We start from the raw sequence: 18,638 nt of genomic DNA on the forward strand, positions 1-18,638 counted from the left end.
TGGAAATGTATTAATTTTGAATATAACGCTCTACGTTATGAAATGAAGCAATAACAAGTTAAAGAATATGATTGGTCCTTTTAAAAACCACAATATGAAGATTTAGGGAATTCTAAAGGAAACAACATTTGAATATATAAGTGAAAACGGCAAAGTGATGAAAAGAAACTTAAGCTTAATTGTTCAAATTTGTTCATTAGGCTTTGTGTGATTTTTTTATAAGGAATCGCACAATTAATCACCGAAAGTATTCAATTCAGGAAACGTGGATTTATGTGTTATGTGTATGTATTATTCAAGAAATGAAGCAATTTAAAAACAGTGAAGTTATTGGGACAAGAAACTTAATGAAAGCATTCAATTTTCAAAGTATTTTAGCGTAAGTGATCGGAACCCCTGGAGTATGTTGCTCTGGAGTCCTTTTCCATCATTCCGGAGAAGTTGGAACATCAATAAAACATAATGTGAATCTAGGTGAAACTAGGTTGGAAGCAGGAAGAGCTCCCACATACCCGGAAGCCGATGGTTCTGGCTTAACTCTGACCTGGAACATTGACAAGTTAGAACCACGATGGTAAACGGTAATGGTATGTCACATCCAGGTCACCGAGGTCGAAGACTACACACTGCGGATGACAGCACGCACACGAAAATGAGATTATCATTAAGAACTAGTGAAAGAAATATGTGTCACTGTAGTAACTATCTTAGAAATACCTTGCGATTTTATACCCAGGAAATAACAATGTGAAGTGCTCATTCTAATAGACACAATATATTTCGAAAAGTGTCATGGTATTTTGACGGAACTTTAATTGTTACCCTATAGCTATTTGTTAGCGTTTTTGCTGGTAATAATTCAGTTTGAGAGGCCACAAGTCAACGAAAATTTCGAACATGAAAATGGATTTATTTAGGAGTCCCACTTAGATATTCAGCCCACTTATACAAATTTGTTAAGATATAAATCGTCAATAGCCAAAGTTTATAATTCAGGAAATTCACCAAGACACCAGGAACTGTAGAGATTTGCGGATTTTTGAAAAAATAACAATCATATACCGCATCCGGTGATTTTTTGTAAACCAAATGATGGTATAAACAATTCTCTTTTGCATTTTTCTATTTATATTTTGTTGGTTGTTGTTGTTTTAACAGATTGATAAGTATTAACTGATGTGTGAATAATAAATTGTGTAGTTGGGAAACAATTTTGCTGCGTAGGGCAAGTTTGTAAAAAAAGCATGAAAAAATACCATTTTTGAGCTTTAAAATATATATTTTTTTTCATTTCCTGCGTATCAAATCACTACAATATATTGGATTATTTGGTCCTGACATGTAATTTGTTGTTCTATTGTGTGTCAATTAAGAGACCTCATATGTCCTTCTCATTTGTAAAAATGATTTTTCAGGAAATTCGAGATGGATGGCCCACTTGATGATGTCATAACCGAACTTATACGATGTTAAACATTGTTTTGGTTGTTTTTTGGTAGCTTAAACTATGACACGTGGTCAAAAAACTTACAGAAATAATAGATTGTTGTTGGGAAACATATTTGCTGCGTCAAAACAAAATATGGAAAAATATTTGCTGAAAAATCACCATTTTTGAGCTTTAAATCCTGATTTTTTTCATTTCCTGCGTAGAAATCACTACATAATATGGATTTTTTGGTCCTGATAATGTATTTGTTGATCTATTGGTGGTCATTTTGATACCTCATTTGTCTACTTCGGGTTGAAAAAAAGTTAATGTTATGACTATTTTTCAATTTTTGTGTGAAATACGAGATGGCGGCCATCTTGATGACGTCATAACCGGAAGTTCATCCCAACTTATGCAAGTTAACATTTGGATTTGTGTGACATGGGTCATAAGGGTTTCCAGGAAAAAAAGTTAGGTTCGGAAGTAAGCTACCCCTGGACTAATCTCATAGTAAAACAGAAGGCAACAGGAACCGTCATTTATGTAATCAAAAGACGTTAAAGTCGCTCTCCTCTGTACGTTGTCAAAGGAATCTTTGCTAGCCTGTGAATTGGGACGGAAAATGCTGAGCTGGTCCTTCTAGATCCGTTAATTGAATAAATCAGATGTCCGAAACGGTTAAAATGGAATGATATGTAGACTTATAAACATTATTTAACTTACCGATTTAACACCACATGTTTGTTTATAAAAAATTGTGATATCATTCGAGATTGTCTTGTCGAATGAATCTCCCGACGTGTAATTAAAAAGATTTTTTACTTTATTAAAATAAATAAAATGTATTTATTTTACAAAAGTAACGCATAAAGTAGGGACGTCTTATGTTTCAAGATGCCGCCGTCTAAAAAATTGAAAATAGTCCATTAAAATACCGAAGTAGACGCGACACAAAGAAAAACAAATACTATCAGGGTAGTTGACTGCAGGAAATGAAAAAATCACTGCGCCAGACGGCCAAAACTATTATAGCGAACGAAATTACTCAAATTCCACTGTTTTAACATATATGGTTCCGGGTTACGTCATCAGGAAATTTTTGCATAACACTGTATTTGAGTGTAGACCGACCACAATAGAACGACCTACATAACAGGGTACCAAATTTTAAGGTGAAATTGTACGAAAGAAATAAAAATATATACATAAGCTCGGTATTGCATTTATTTCAAACATTGATGACGCAGCAGAAATCGATGCATGTAATGCATTGTATTAAACTGCTATCAATCATTAGAAAACATAAAATCGGTAGAAATGCAAAAGATGAAATATTGCTGCTTATTCAAAAATAACACAACAACTTACAGATTAACAAATGAGATATGCATTAACATTTACCCAAACGTTTGTGGTGGACCTATTGTGTGAAACATTTTGATATTTAACATTGACTATGTAACTTGATGATTTAGCTCCTGAAAAGACACGGCATGTCGACCTATCCATTAAGAAGAGCCGAAATCTCAGGAATCAGTGACATATTCCCTTCATATTTAGAGAAAAATCACCGCCAATGTTCAGTGACTTCCGGTTTTTGGGTTTTGTCGGATTCCTAATCGTATCACGTGACTGACGTTCGACACGACCTGCACGTGGTGAGCCAGGTAACTAGCGTAAGCACACATGTGTTTTGTTTACGTTTTCCTTCTGGCCTATATGTGTCCACAGATTGAGTATTTGAAACATCCCAATTTACACATTACCGTAAAATGTTGTGTGTATCAAATATTGTATTGTGCGAGCATTATTTTCTGTGTAGATAGAGTCTGATGAGGTCGACCACATGTTTTGTTTATGAAAAATTGTTGATATTTTCTCTTGGTTTTCACAACTCTCTTTTTACTTCGAGATTGTCGCGACGATGTTCGGAAGAGTTCGGAATGATTCGGCATCTTTCGAGCCTATTTTTTTTCACGTGTACACGTTTAAAAAGACTTTTTTTATCTTTTATAATTAAAGATACTTAACTCCCAGTGCTGGCAACTTTATAAAAAGTGGTAAAATTAGAAAATTTAAACCTCAGACAGACGGAGAAAAATATGTTTAACACTTCAACAGTTTTCACTATGACCAAAAGAGCGAAAGTTATAAGACCATACAACTTTAAAGGCCCACTACCTTTCCGAAACGGCTTTTAATTTTTAAAATGGGAATGTAAAACAAGATCGATAATTTAGTAGATTCTTATAAATTATTAACTTACCGTTAACACCACATTTATCATTATCTTGTGAACGATTTTATTAAAATAAATAAAATGTTTATTTTCATAACGCGGGTCGTCTTATGTTTCCCGCCGTCGTCCTAAATACCGCGCGGTAGTTGACTATCACTGCGCCAGACGGCAAAACAGCGAAATGACTCTCCACTGTTTTCATATATTACGCAGGAAATCTTGCATAAGTTTGGTGTCGTAACCTTATTTTAGGTCATCGGTATGCATTTTCTGATGTTATGCATGTTTTTTAAGAAATCTTTATATTTTGCTCCGGAAAAGTCATGGGCCTTTAATCACTATTTCAATAATAAATTTTGCTAAAATTCTTCGGCAATATAAAGTAAGAATAGGAATCTATGTTTTTTTCGCCAAAATCTGTCTGAAAATGAACGCGAGATAAATGTATTTGTAGCAGGATTTAATTGCAAATAGCAGAAATATATATACATATGTATATATGTTTCTGCAAATAGTGAGTTTTTATCTAGTCACTGACATCTTTGATTTTTTTCCACGTGGTATTGACGAATGGTGTGTACAATGCGTACAATGTACAAGCACACGTACATAAATATTGACCGAGACGTCTAAAGCTGTGAACGTTTTGGGGCGAGGTGTCTTGTCTGCTGCCGGGTTAAACACTCCTCTCGTCGCGTTTTTTTCAGTATTCTGTAATCTTTAGCCTATATTTTTTTATCACGTCAGATTATGCCATCAAGTCGTCCATTTTGTTGAAATACTAATGTGAAACGTTAAACAGTTGTGATCCGGTCCAGTCATGCAACTTTCTAATATGACGCTGTAAATGTCATCTCCTAACCGGAAATCATGAACCGGAAGTTACACATTAGAAGCGAAATTACAGTCCGTTTAATAACAGATGTTTTAAGTGTGTCTTTTCCAAATCAATGTGATGTTAACATATAGCACTTGCGGCACTTGAGACGAATATTTGTGGAATCGAAGCTACACAACTGATCAGACAACTGTAGAAACAAGCTAAGGTAAAAATAATTGTCCTCATACCACAGTGAGTTTAACGTTACACCACAAGAGTCGAATTCTGAGAGTTCTGTCAATAGTATGTTACATTCTGCCTTTTGGCTATTGACCCCTAGATTTTGGAAATGGCACATGTGTTTGGGGAAATTTCTCTATATTTCTTTGTTAATGTTCCCTTAAGAACGATCACATTCTTGAAAATGACCCATAACAGCATATTGTTTCAACCAAAATGATACCTAAGTCTTATGTTACAAATACAGTATACTGTGAGTAACTACGTTGTATCATGCTTAATGTCCAGTGGTCAGCAATATAACTGGACAGTGGTCAGTCAGCAATATAACTGGACTGCTGTATGTACAGTGGCCAGAAATTAATTACTGCTACAATAGACAATGTAGACATGTACAAATGTAGAGGTACAATGGTTAGAAAAAACCTTGACCAGAAATTCAGGTTGGGATTTCCACAGGTGACTTTCAGGACAAAATCATAGGTAAGGTTTTTATAAGATATTACGTAAAAATGGCTTTTAAAAAGATAAAAAGTTTATATAATATTCATTTTAGGCACAGCCCAGGGCTAGCTCTGGATCAAAATTTGGATTCGCCAATTGAAATTTGCTTGTTGCAAGGCCATCTATGATTCGCAGGGAAATTTTTTAAATTTCCTCTTTATTGATTAGAAGAAGGGAAACAATGCCAAATATAGCTATTGAAATTTTAAAACTAAAAAAAATGACAGGGAAAATATATTTTAGTTGAATGGAATAATTTATTTACTTAATACTATTACCTTTCATGAATAATTCATCTTACCTTAATTTTCATCACAACAGATGTACTAGGTAATTAAAAAAAAAAAAACAGTGTCCAAACAGTGTTTACAGAGTCAATCAAAATACTTAAATATAGAACAAAATTGAGAGAAAGAAAAAGGTAAAAACTTCTTGGAAATTTAATTTATTTACTATTAATATATATCGGTGTTTTTTTCCAAAAATTTGTGCACAAAAATTCTGGAAAAAATCCCTTCCCATTTTTTTAAAAACATGATTATTAATTAATTCCTGAAATTCTAAACCAATCCGGATCGACTATTACAATCACCCAAAATGGCGGCCATTACGATTGCAAACTTTGTGACTTGGGGGACATTTAGGCCTATTAAACATTAAAAACGTGAGTAAATCATTTACAGTTGTAAGCTGTGTTTGTTTTTGATGTAATGCTCACTAGCTGTAATCACAAAAAATATTGAATGGCCAGCATTGTTTCCTAGTTGTGGCCAATCGGTCGATTTACTTCAGCTGTAATACACACGTGTGACACTACCTAGCCAAGGTAGAAACAGCCCCAGGCTGCTAATTAGGACCTGGGTGGTGGTCAGGGAGTGTTCACACCTCTTTTGTTTACTTAATTATCAAGCCAGTGCCCCCACTGTGTTGTGTATGGCTAGGATTGGTGAATTTCACCATATGGAAACGTCTGTTGTGGAAGGATAATTTTGGGTTCATAAAAAAATTCTTCTTTCGCCAATGCAGTTTTTAAATCTCCAAATGCATTTCAAATTCGCCAATGGCGACTGACAGCGCGAGTCCTGAAAGCCTATCTGAGAAGGTAGCACTAAATCCATTCTTTTGTTTGTTGGCTTTTTCCAACTGTTACCAAATAGAAATGTATAATTGTTATGAATGCAATTGAGATGTCAGGTAAATTAATAATGAATTTTGAACAGCGAAAGAGTTATCTCACCTGACCCGGTGATTGATATTGATGTTATGTGCTTTGTTCTTACCTCATATTATGTGCATTGATTTACCTCATATTATGTTCATTGACTTACCTCATATTATGTTCATTGACTTACCTCATATTATGTTCATTGACTTACCTCATATTATGTGCATTGACTTATTACCTCATATTATGTTCACTTCCATTTTTTAAAAACATGATTATTAATTAATTCCTGAAATTCTAAACCAATCCGGATCGACTTTTACAATTACCCAAAATGGCGGCCATTACGATTGCAAACTTTGTGACTTGGGGGACATTTAGGCCTATTAAACATTAAAAACGTGAGTAAATCATTTACAGTTGTAAGCTGTGTTTGTTTTTGATATCATGCTCACTAGCTGTAATCACAAAAAATATTGAATGGCTAGCATTGTTTCCTAGTTGTGGCAAATCGACAGATCAACTTCAGCTGTAATACACACGTGTGTAGACACTACCTAGCCAAGGTAGAAACAGCCCCAGGCTGCTAATTAGGACCTGGGTGGTAGTCATGGAGTGTTTACACCTCTTTTGTTTACTTAATTATCAAGCCAGTGCCCCCACTGTGTTGTGTATGGCTAGGATTGGTGAATTTCACCATATGGAAACGTCTGTTGTGGAAGGATAATTTTGGGTTCATAAAAATTTCTTCTTTCGCCAATGCAGTTTTTAAATCGCCAAATGCATTTCAAATTCGCCAATGGCGACTGACAGCGAGAGTCCTGAAAGCCAATCTGAGAACGTAGCACTAAATCCATTCTTTTGTTTGTTGGCTTTTTTCAACTGTTACCAAATAGAAATGTATAATTGTTATGAATGCAATTGAGATGTCAGGTAAATTAATAATGAATTTCGAACAGCGAAAGAGTTATCTCACCTGACCCGGTGATTGATATTGATGTTATGTGCTTTGTTCTTACCTCATATTATGTGCATTGACTTACCTCATATTATGTTCATTGACTTACCTCATATTATGTGCATTGACTTTATTATGTTCATTGATTACTCATATTATGTTCATTGACTTACCTCATATTATGTTCATTGACTTACCTCATATTATGTTCATTGACTTACCTCATATATGTATTGATTACCTCATATTATGTCATTGACTTACCTCATATTATGTTCATTGACTTACCTGCATTGTTCATTGACTTACCTCATATTATGTTCATTGACTTACCTCATATTATGTGCATTGACTTATTACCTCATATTATGTTCATTGACTTACTGTACTGCTAGAAACCATTTTTTATTAGAATTATAGCCTTACTGAATAACTGTCATTGAGTTTAGAACAAGATAGATAATATTTAGCATAGAATATACTTTCACTTTATGCAAAAATACGTGACTGCCGCTACAAAATATATCTGAATGTCATTCTCTATTGCCATGCGGTAATTTCCGAAGCAAATGGTCTCGTAAAACAGCGTTTAAGTTAAAATTCAGGACAAAATGTAAATAATAGATTCAGTTAAAAATTAAATACAATCTGATTAAAATACAGATCCTTATTATCACTATGTTTGATATGAGGATCTGACAACATCCCTTTAGGGGTTACGTCAGGATGACCTTTGGAAATGGCCAATCAAATTGGCACTGCCAGAATCTTGACTGGGGACGAACTAGTTTGAAAAAGCTGTCCGAATTATTTTCGTGTACGTAGTCATCTCGCCCAAAGTGCACAATAATGCTTAATTTATATGCTAACTGGGACGAAATGGCGTTAACAATTGGCGTAGAAATGTGTAGAAAATGTATTTGATCTGGTTAACACGTGGTAAAAAGTCATCCGAACATGACCCCATATGGGATAATGTCAGATCCTGTATTGAACTAAGTGGTTATAAGGATCTGTATTTCAATCAGATTGAAATTAAATAGGAAGATTTATCTTTCACTTATGTTTTCATTTTGAAATTTTTCAAAGTATATTGTTTGTAATCAAGGGACTTTGCATATTGTCTTGTGCAATGATGGATCTTGTTTGTGGTTTTCCTGTTCTTGAAAATGTTTTCCAACTCTACATATGATTTACATTTAGATTAACGTCACTGAGACATCACTATCACATGAGTTCGATTTGCACATGGGCCGAAGCGAATGGATCTTTGTCCCATTCGAGCTGCGCTCAGTATTAGTAATTACAATAACATCATATTAAATAAAACATTGATTTGTTATGGTGAAGAATACTTGTTGAAATGTGACCATTTTCAGATAATAATACTTCGCTAGGTTGTCTCCTGATGGTAGCATTACCCGACTGTACGTGTTGAAGGAGGTTATAAACATGTGCGGATGCTGCAACCTAGTAGCCTCGTGACCTGATCATTTGGAATGTTTAGGGCCATAAGCTCCTTGCTATGAACTGGATGCGGTCCTTTTATATCCACAAAGTTCATGGTTTAGAAGTAGTTAAGCCGCCTCTGCTACTTTTGGGTGGTCACACTCATTCCTTATGGTCAGTAAAGTTGAAATGTTAAGAAAAACGTTAATTCAATGGTCACATTTTGATGAAGATTCTTCAACTGTTTTCAAGACTAAAAACCTTAAAAAAGACTTCAAATATCAATATAAATTACCAAACTTGAAACGTTCTTCAGCAGTGCGATTGCAATCTCTTTATATACTCAGAAACAAGAAATACCAGGATGCAAATGAAACATTTACCAGGAAATGACATTGGCAGTAAATTCAATTAAACTTGGTCTGAAGAAAATGACATGAAGTTCAAGTCAAAATACAGGTCAGCCGCCAGGACAGATTTCCTTTGATGTACATCAAAATAATTGAATACACTGTGGTTAACTGTATTGTTTTGAAGTTGGATGTTGCTCTCTCTGTAATCTTTAAAGGAAATACACTAAATAACTGCAGACATTTGATTTGTAATTTTTTTCTCCAGAATTGCCTTTAGTTTTAGCATGAGTATTTAGTACTGAAAGATTTGATTCAAACTGGAGTATTGGATGCTGTTGCCACATGTCTGAAATATATCATAAGAAATATTAAACTTATATTAAACAGCTTAGCCAGTATTCAGAAAATTATTGACATTCATTGTCTTTCACAATATTCTTCAATTTCAGATCTTTGAAAAAAAATATGATATATATATATATATCCATTGTAGACTTGATTTTGAAGATTGTTAAAATGCCGAAGAAATTCAAGGGAGAAAATTCCAAGGCTGTTGAGGCCAAAGCAAGGAAAGCAGCAGCCCAGCATGCAGAGAAAGAAAAAAAAGAAAAGGCCAAAGAAAAAAAAGAAAAGGCCATGGAGGATGAATATTGGAGGGATGATGATAAACACAATGCAAAGAAAATGCAACGAAAGGTGAGGAATAATTCCACCTATTTGACCTCAGTTAATTTTCACATCCTGATCCATGTATTAAGTCTGCTTGTAAAATAATTATTATGATCAATGTGGATGGAAAATCAATTGGTGAAAATAAGCTACAATTTTTGACTCCATAAGCATTGTTGTCTGTATTAGGGTCCCTTCTCCTTTTCGAGATATCAAATTCACTTACCACACTGACTTAAATACAGACTGAATCTTTAAAAACCATGTTGATTTCTCTATTTGATTTGTTTTTCTAAATGAACAAATGCTTTACTGAATCTTGCAATTATTTTGTGACATATTAGTCCAAATTTGTTTTTATTAATTCCCCCTTCATTTTTTTAACCTCCCTGCACACTTATACATGTATTATTGGGTTGAATACGGTAAGTTAAAATAGTATCATTGGTTGAGATACAATATCAATATTTTTTATTTTTCTTTTCCCCAAAAAGTTTAATTTATTATATAAACATCCTTTATTGTCATCAGTGAAAAGGATTACTAATTTCTGTATGAGAAAGGAACAGAATAGAAAATCATAGCAAATAAAGCCAACATGGCACAAGAAATTTAAAGTTGTAAATAACGCATTGATAAAATGTCTAGGATGACAAAGAAAAGAAAAGACTAGAACAGCTGGAGAGGAAGAAAGAGTTACAAAGACTACACGATGAGGAGATGAGTGGCATAAAAACGAAGGCGAGTTCAGGAGGGAGTTCAAAGGTCACACGATCACAGATAGAGACCCAGCTGGCCACGGAAAAAAGAATGGCAGAAGGTTGGTTTGATAATATTACTGTGCTGATATATAGAGAAGAGGTTGTTAATTATTCAGCTAGTAAAATTTTCTTTGTAGCTTCATTGTCTAGTTATCAGTAAAGTAATTTGATTAAAACCAGATCTTTGATTATACTGGAATGTCGAGTATTGGTATGTAATTAAGACCTGATATCAGATTGTCAGTGTTCAATCATGTTTTAGTATTAGTCAGTATTTTTGATGTGTAAAAGAGAAAACAGGTTTACGTTAAAGGCCCATTACCTTTCCAGAGCAAAATATAAAGGTTTCTTAAAAAACATTAATAGTATCAGAAAATGCATACCGATGACCTAAAATAAGGTTACGACACCAAACATATGCAAGATTTCCTGCGTAATATATGAAAACAGTGGAGAGTCAATTCGCTGTTTTGCCGTCTGGCGCAGTGATAGTCAACTACCGCACGGTATTTAGGACGACGGTGGGAAACATAAGACGACCCGCGTTATGAAAATAAACATTTTATTTATTTTAATCAAATCATTCACAAAATGATGATAAATGTAGTATTAATGGTAAGTTAATAATTTAGAAGACTCTACAAAATTATTGATCTTGTTTTACATTCCCATTTTAAAAATTAAAAGCCGTTTCGGAAAGGTAGTGGGCCTTTAAAGATAAAATGAAATTAATAATATAAGACATAGCATTAATGTTTTAGCTTTATGGAATTCTAATCAGATGAAGATTTTCAAATTGATTCAATGTGAACGCCTTGCTTAACTTTCACTGAATTATCCACGAGAATTTCTTTGAGAATTTATTAAGATATTAAAACCATAAAATTATAACTGAAGCATTGTTTTTCATCATTTGATACTAGTTTTTATATATAATGAACTTTATTTTAATCAGAAGCAGCAACAAAAGATAATGCTATGCCAGATGAGGTTCCAATCGAGGAAAATGTGAACCGACTGATTCCCACAGAGGGAGAAGCTCGCAGTGTAGAAGATGCTCTGGCAGTACTTAGGTGAGTCAACAATCTGATACACAGATACGTGTATTTGTAAGGGAGATTCCATTATCTAATTGGTTCATCCCTTGTTGTTAAAAAAACTTAAGTTAAAATTAATGGATTACTAGAACCACAAGATGCCTTCAGGGTATATTAACAATTGAGAGGTATAACATTTCACTATTGAATATTTCTTTTGTTATAACTTTTTTGTTTTAAAATAAGTATGTAAGCAAAGACTGATCTGGACGCAAATTACATTTATTACTGCGGTCTTACACTGACCTTTCTGGGGCGCTTCAGTATTCCTTTCAAGGCCAATGGGACTCATTCGCGTACAAATGTACCTTGTGATACCCAATAACGTTTGTGCAGGACTAGTATCTGTAGTGGTGATGGAACAGTACTCTTTGTAAATTTCCCACTGAAATGACATTAGTGCAGGATATCATTTTATGATATAATTCCATCACCAATAGAAATGATAGTCCTGCACAAACGTTATCAGATATCATGATTCATTGTACGTGAATGAGTCCCATTGAGTTTTCTTTTAGCATTCTGTAAGATTTTCAATCATGAATCTTCAACCACTGTTATATTTGGGAAAAAAACCCAGCATTAACTCCTGAACCAAAAAAAACAACAACCTAAAATTCGATGGTATATCAGTAATGTCTACTGATTAATTAACTTTGAACTATTGTTGATGTTTTACAGTGTAAAAGATCCAGAAGTTGATATGCATCCAGAGAAGAGAGTGAAAGCTGCCTATCAAAAGTACGAGGATGAAAGGTTACCACAACTGAAAAAGGAGAACCCAAACTTGAGACTTTCACAGCTGAAACAAATGTTACGAAAAGACTGGATGAAATCTCCAGAAAATCCGTTGAATCAAAGACTTATGATGAAATCATAGTTTTTATTAATTTTGAAAATGTTACTGGCCCCCTACAAGCTGTGTCAAGGTCACACGAAGGTGATATTGTCATCGGAGTATGAAGCTCATACAAACCGAACTCCAATAACGATGGCTTTTACAGTGCTCCTTCCCATGGCCTGTATATGAACACATGTGATGTATTTTCTTCATGCAGAATTTCTCTTGTGAGTGATATTCTTTGAAACAACATTTGGTCTTGGAGAGCAACATCTTGAAATTTTGAGACATTATGGAAGTTTCCAGCAAAGCAATACCTTTAAACAAGAGTAGATAACTCGGTATAACTTAATTACTATATATACAGCTGTAGAGGCCCATGATTAGAAATGTGAAATGTGCATGGGCCTAGGGTTGGGAATGGGTATCAATACCCATTAATAACCTGTAATTACTTTGCCATCTTAGGCAGGGGTTGTGATCTTTATAGTTATATGGAAACCAATAACAGTTTAAAGGAACTAAATTTAATAAAATAGATAATGTTATTAATTTATCCAGCTGTTAAACTAGTCCTTAAACAAGTCCTACCTATATTTTACTGTCACATAATCAGGATTTTAATGGACCACTGGACTCCTATTTACAAGCATAGTTCGTTATATAATACACATCAGTATTACAAACATCTTAATAGTAAACTTGAAAAGGAATGAAAAGTACTATGTTATGACCATACATTTGTTGTACATTTGTAAGTGTGTTCATTATAAACATGTTTTACACACTAGTTTATGATCAGTTGGTGCCAAAAATGGATACTTGTGTGAATGAAATTGATATACATGGATCCACAAAGACTGAAATTAAACCATAGTTTAAGGCATGTTATGTTATGGAGATAAGCCGAAAACTGTACAATATGTGGGAGAAAGAACTGTATCGAGACCCGTCAGGGCCGAGATCTGTTCTATCTCCCACATATTGTACAGTTTTCGGCTTATCTCTAACTTAAAACATAGCAAGTCTTTGTGTTAATAAATTACACTTTTATTTCTAATATAAGACAGTTTTTTGTCTTTGTCTATGAGTTCAGGTAACTCTACCAATGTGCATTCAACCATGACAAATCCAATATAGACAATGGCAACATAGAATTACCTTTGCCTGTGTTATATGTGATGAATAGCATTCATGAACGGAATGCATGAAGTATGCTTTGGGGTGGACAGCTATCTGTAAATTTATTTTCACCATGTCCACCCACAGTGATGGAGGGATATTACTTTCTCAATTTAAGCGATAAAATAAGGTGGTTTTAGTGATGTGTATTACTAAAAGGACATTTCTTTCCAATGTCTGATGTGGTAAAAAAATGACCTATGAAACTAGACTTGCAATTTAGGCATTGGTTTGAAAGCGTCTTGCTAAAATGAGCGTTTATAACAGTGATTTCCAGGCCAGTTCAAAACAGTTGATGCCCCAAGAACTTTCATTGAATTCAGTGGATTTAAAATTTCGACCTCTCTAGTGAAATTCTTGGATTTATTTATACCATGTGCAATTTCATTCAACAAGCCAATGGGATTTAGGTAAAATTCTGAAATATTGTTGAAACAATATCAGATAAGTGTAAAACTACAGTGTAGATGATTTGGAAATTTAAAATAAAAAGTGGTGTTCAAAAACAACAAGGTTTCATCAAGCGGAAATTGGAGTTAATGCTGTTGATAAGTGTTAAATGATGAATTCATAATAGGAAAGAAAACACGATCTGGGATATATTCAGAAATTCTGTAGATGTGGTTATTTCCGCATCAATAAAGGATTAAATTGCCGTTATGCCCGGAGACATATTCACCCATATTGTGTAACTCTCCCAAATGCTACCTTTTACTGTCTTATATTAGAGTCACTTATAAGACAGTAAAAGGTAACATATAGGACAGTTACAGGTAATAGTCCAATAATCCGGGAACAGAAACAACAATAGATGACATCACAACTATGTTTTAATAGTTAATTAAGTACACAAAGAGATGGATATAGTAGATAATTTAGACTTTTTATATTTAGTTGATGAAGACAATGAATGTGATGAATTATGTGACAATGTATGAGAGACTTTATACTTGTATAAATTATTTATTATTAGTATTTTGAGAAGAATATTCATGATGTTAGATATTTTCTTATTAATTTGGTTACTAAGTCAGTTTCAACAAGTTATCAGGCTAATGTTCTGTTATTATTGTTATATATATAGAATACATTCATGGTTATTATGTGGATTGTAACTGATATAAAGAATATAATACTACAGTTGAATCTCGTTAACTCAAACTGGAATAACAGGAGGACCCTGTTTAATTTGATGTGAATTGTTGGTCCCAAACAAAACATTGCAAGGACATTTTTTTGTATCTTAAATACTTATTTCAATAAATTTGATTTACGTGTTAACATGGTCCCACAGATTTTGAGCTAATGATGTTTGCCATTTTGTGTACCAGTATGTGCAACTGATTGTTCCCAATTTTGCCATTTTACTTTGACTTAATATATTAAGTGCTACGACTTGTTATGCTTGCAATGTTTGTGAAAGAGCTTTGGTATTAATATTTGATTATATCAAGCATATGATTTTTGTTTGCTTTCATATCATATACTTTCAATAGCTATTCTGGTTATTTTATTATTGTAAAATGATCTTTCAGAGAAATATTGTCTTTTTCATTATATAAAACATCATATATGATGATTGTTCATGAAGAACATCAGACTTAATAGTATTTCTGCTACTGATGATGTAAATTTCTTGTCTGGACTGTGACTCCTCAATAACTGAACAAAATTAGTGCTGTAAACTGCATCGGCGACAGAAAATATGTGCAATGCTGTAATTGATTCTATGTTACTATTTTCTCTGAATTTGATGTGACTTTGACCCAAAGGTTCACCTCTGAACCAGAATTCTTCTTAAGGCAAAGGTCAAGGTCAAAATTGGTATTGTGTCACTCTTACTAATACTAAGATTAATACTGTGTAAATGAATTTTATCTGATGTTTTGTAGTAAATATGAAGAGAATTTAACAAGATGTCAATTTTACTACAACAGCTAGGCCTATGCGAGTGTTAAACAATCCAAGGCATCCCTCTACTTGGTGGTAGTAGTATTTAATGAAACAATGCACTTTATTTTAGATAAATATGGTTGTTCATATGATTTTATCGTTCGCTGTTATAATGAATACCAAAAAATCCAAACTTAATGACAATTTTTTATTAGCTAAATTTAAAAGTTATCTCTGCTTTCAAGCAAACATTACCATAAGACTTGCTAAATATAGTAAATAAAGTAATTGTGACTATCAGTGTATAATCAAGTGTATAATCAAGGAAGTAAAGACTGGTTAAAAATACAAAACCTGTCCCTATGAGATATAGTCTGGCTTCCATGCATTACTGTTATATATCATAGATATAAATATATGGTATTGAAGATAAAATCACTACATTGAAATAAATTGTTATGTCAGCAAAAAGACAGCAAGTATTGTTCTTTTTATGTACAATGCACTTGTGGTATAAGACCTTTTAAACTAGTGATATTTTATATGCCTGTATATCACTTCTTAGGTATACTTGAATATAACTAAATTGATAAAAAGTGTGTATGCATCGATGTTAAAGGGACAATTCAATCTTAGAAAACATTAAGATTTGTACATGTATCAGAGAAAAACCAATTCTAATGGAAATTAGATCAGCCGGTTTTACTGTGATATGCCTGAAAAGCCCATGGTGGTGACATGTGTGTAGATGTTCAAACTCGCTCGCTGTCCGCCATTACACATTGTGGTCGAACTTCTTGTATGCCGAACCCTGTCCTTTGCTCGTAGAGTAATGCAACTTTTGTCTAGAACTGCTCAAATCGCTCTGACAGTAGTGGTTTACATTATTAGGTGAATTGTCTTGCCTAAAAATCATTTTATTACCTCCTCAGTGGTTATGTAGTTCATTTTTTTAATAGCGTGACTTTGGCTCGGATATGGGTACAGAGTACATACTGTAACTGCTTAATCGTATTGATCAACGATTTGTAATTACAACGGTATCAATTAAAATACTTAACAATGACGTGGAATTTGTCAATATATTGAGTTAAATGTTTCATATGAAATGTAGAACAATACATTTATGCCACATTTTGCTTCTTGGTTATGTAAAAGAATTAGCCTGAGCGAATTGTCCCTTTAACGTTTCTGTCACCAAGCAACCTTGCCGTTGTTAAGTAGTGTGTCTGTACCAAGTACAAGTAGCCATTGTTTCACTGGATTGACTATACAAAAACATAAAAACAATTCTTGACGACTGGACACTACTATTTTCAGATAAAACGATAGTTTTTGGGACACGATTAAAGTGACCGCTGGTCAAGTAAGATAGATGACCACTTGATTAAATATACATTTCAATAGGAGGACAAAATACTGGCCGCATTAGGCAGATGACCATTTATTTAAGTTGACCATTAAGACAGTTCTTTACATTTGTAAATATACAGTTGGGCCTCTTTTACTCCAACAAGAATAATTAAAACACTATGTCTAAGTGTATTTGGTCTCAACCATTTTGTTCAAATCTCTGTCAGTATCTGTATTAACAAGGTAGGCTGAAATCTCTTGGAATTTACAATTAATTAACATATGGTCATGGTTATATCAGTGTTCTATTGAAAGTGAGTAGAAAGCCAAACCCGGCGAGGTTAATATCGACTTACAATGTATTGGCGGTACTGGATTATGGATATTATACAAATATTGACTTTTTGTAGGTTAATACGAGGAATTGTTAAACCTAAGAAAGGTGATATTCCCCGAGGCCGAATCTATTAATCTAAATTACATATTTTGATTTTTCGCGGTTCTCATGTTAATTTTAGACCTAGCGCTTTTCAAAATAGAGATGGATAGAGCTACTGAAGCTATGAGGAACCGTTGAAAATGAATTTGGACATATATAACATATATACGTTTAAGTCTAGGTGGAGAATTTCTTTTTCTCCTTTGAAATGCTTACTCTAAAACCGAAGTTTTGGGATTGGACATCAGGTCGAATGGATTCACTGAAATGGTAACTAGTGGTAGGTGGGATAATGATGGGCGATTATGGGACAATTTTTAAAAGCTCTCAAAAGAAAATGTAGACGACACATTTGAACTCCATCTTTTATTAAATACATCTATTTTGAGATATTCAAAGCAAATATAGTTAATAAACACACAATTCATATATACGAGTTTAGTCAATGAGTACAAGGGATCTACTTTTATACAGCACATTTAAAGAATATTAAGAATTTGAAAAAAAGATGACGAAAAACAGATAAAAATCAATTCCACATAAACTAAATAAACGCACGAAACTAGACAGGTACTCTAGTTGGCGCGGCATCGATCGGTGTAACCAAGATATACTATACTTGCAAATTGTGGCTCTATCGTAACACAGGTAATGCAAAAAAATGTGACTGCATAAAGAACGTTAACTCCCTAATACCGATTACCCTTAGTCATCTGCGGGCTCTGACGACTGATATCAGTCAGTTCACTCGAATGCAGCGACGTCGTTGACGAAGTGGTCAGTTTCTTTCTTCGAAGCAGGCGCATAACTCTTGCATTCAAGATAAAACCGAGAAAGAGAAAGAAGCCCTGCAGTCCATTGAGACAAACGTTAATGTACAGAATGGGTGTGAAGTTGATAGCGGCACCAATGAAGCCAAATATCCACGTACCACCTAATAGTATAGTTATCTTGGTGTATATTAAGCAGTAATTTCTTTCTTGCTTATTGTTCCTCACGGTTTTTGCACTCTGTTTTGTTCCCCGAAGGCCATGTACAGATATCCCAAAACAAATGATGTTAAACATCAGACATATTGCCACCGGTATGCCAAAAAAATAACGACATTTGTGGATTTCCTATCCAGCAGTAGCCGCTGTTTCCAGCTCCATAACCAACGGTCTGGTCTGAGCTGCTAATGATGTCCACTAAGGCGCAGCTGGCTACAATTAATAACGGTAAGCCATGCGCCACACAAACTGTC

General features: G+C 33.9%; 1 protein-coding gene across 2 annotated transcripts; it reads left to right on the forward strand.

Annotated features, from left to right (window-relative positions):
• Positions 1–4,531: 4,531 nt before the first annotated feature.
• Positions 4,532–15,235, forward strand: LOC138333207 (coiled-coil domain-containing protein 124-like). Of its 2 annotated transcripts, none has more exons than XM_069281419.1 (5): positions 4,532–4,717; positions 9,654–9,856; positions 10,478–10,649; positions 11,546–11,663; positions 12,369–15,235. In XM_069281419.1, exons 2-5 carry the CDS (start codon positions 9,677–9,679, stop codon positions 12,565–12,567), a joined length of 669 nt encoding a protein of 222 aa, XP_069137520.1. In that variant the 5' UTR covers positions 4,532–4,717; positions 9,654–9,676; the 3' UTR covers positions 12,568–15,235. The 2 variants fall into 2 exon arrangements, with proteins under 2 accessions (XP_069137520.1, XP_069137521.1); XM_069281420.1 differs by lacking the exon at positions 4,532–4,717 and adding an exon at positions 5,069–5,214.
• The last annotated feature ends 3,403 nt before the right edge of the window (positions 15,236–18,638 follow it).

Source organism: Argopecten irradians, chromosome 10, assembly GCF_041381155.1.
Source record: "Argopecten irradians isolate NY chromosome 10, Ai_NY, whole genome shotgun sequence".
Taxonomy (NCBI): Eukaryota; Metazoa; Mollusca; class Bivalvia; order Pectinida; family Pectinidae; genus Argopecten; species Argopecten irradians.

Bases quoted from the DNA above. Each gene is read 5' to 3' on its own strand.
- LOC138333207 (XM_069281419.1), top strand. From the start codon at position 9,677: ATGCCGAAGAAATTCAAGGGAGAAAATTCCAAGGCTGTTGAGGCCAAA. The intron at 9,857-10,477 runs GTGAGGAATAAT...TAAAATGTCTAG, and splicing joins CAAAGAAAATGCAACGAAAG to GATGACAAAGAAAAGAAAAG. The intron at 11,664-12,368 runs GTGAGTCAACAA...GATGTTTTACAG, and splicing joins GATGCTCTGGCAGTACTTAG to TGTAAAAGATCCAGAAGTTG.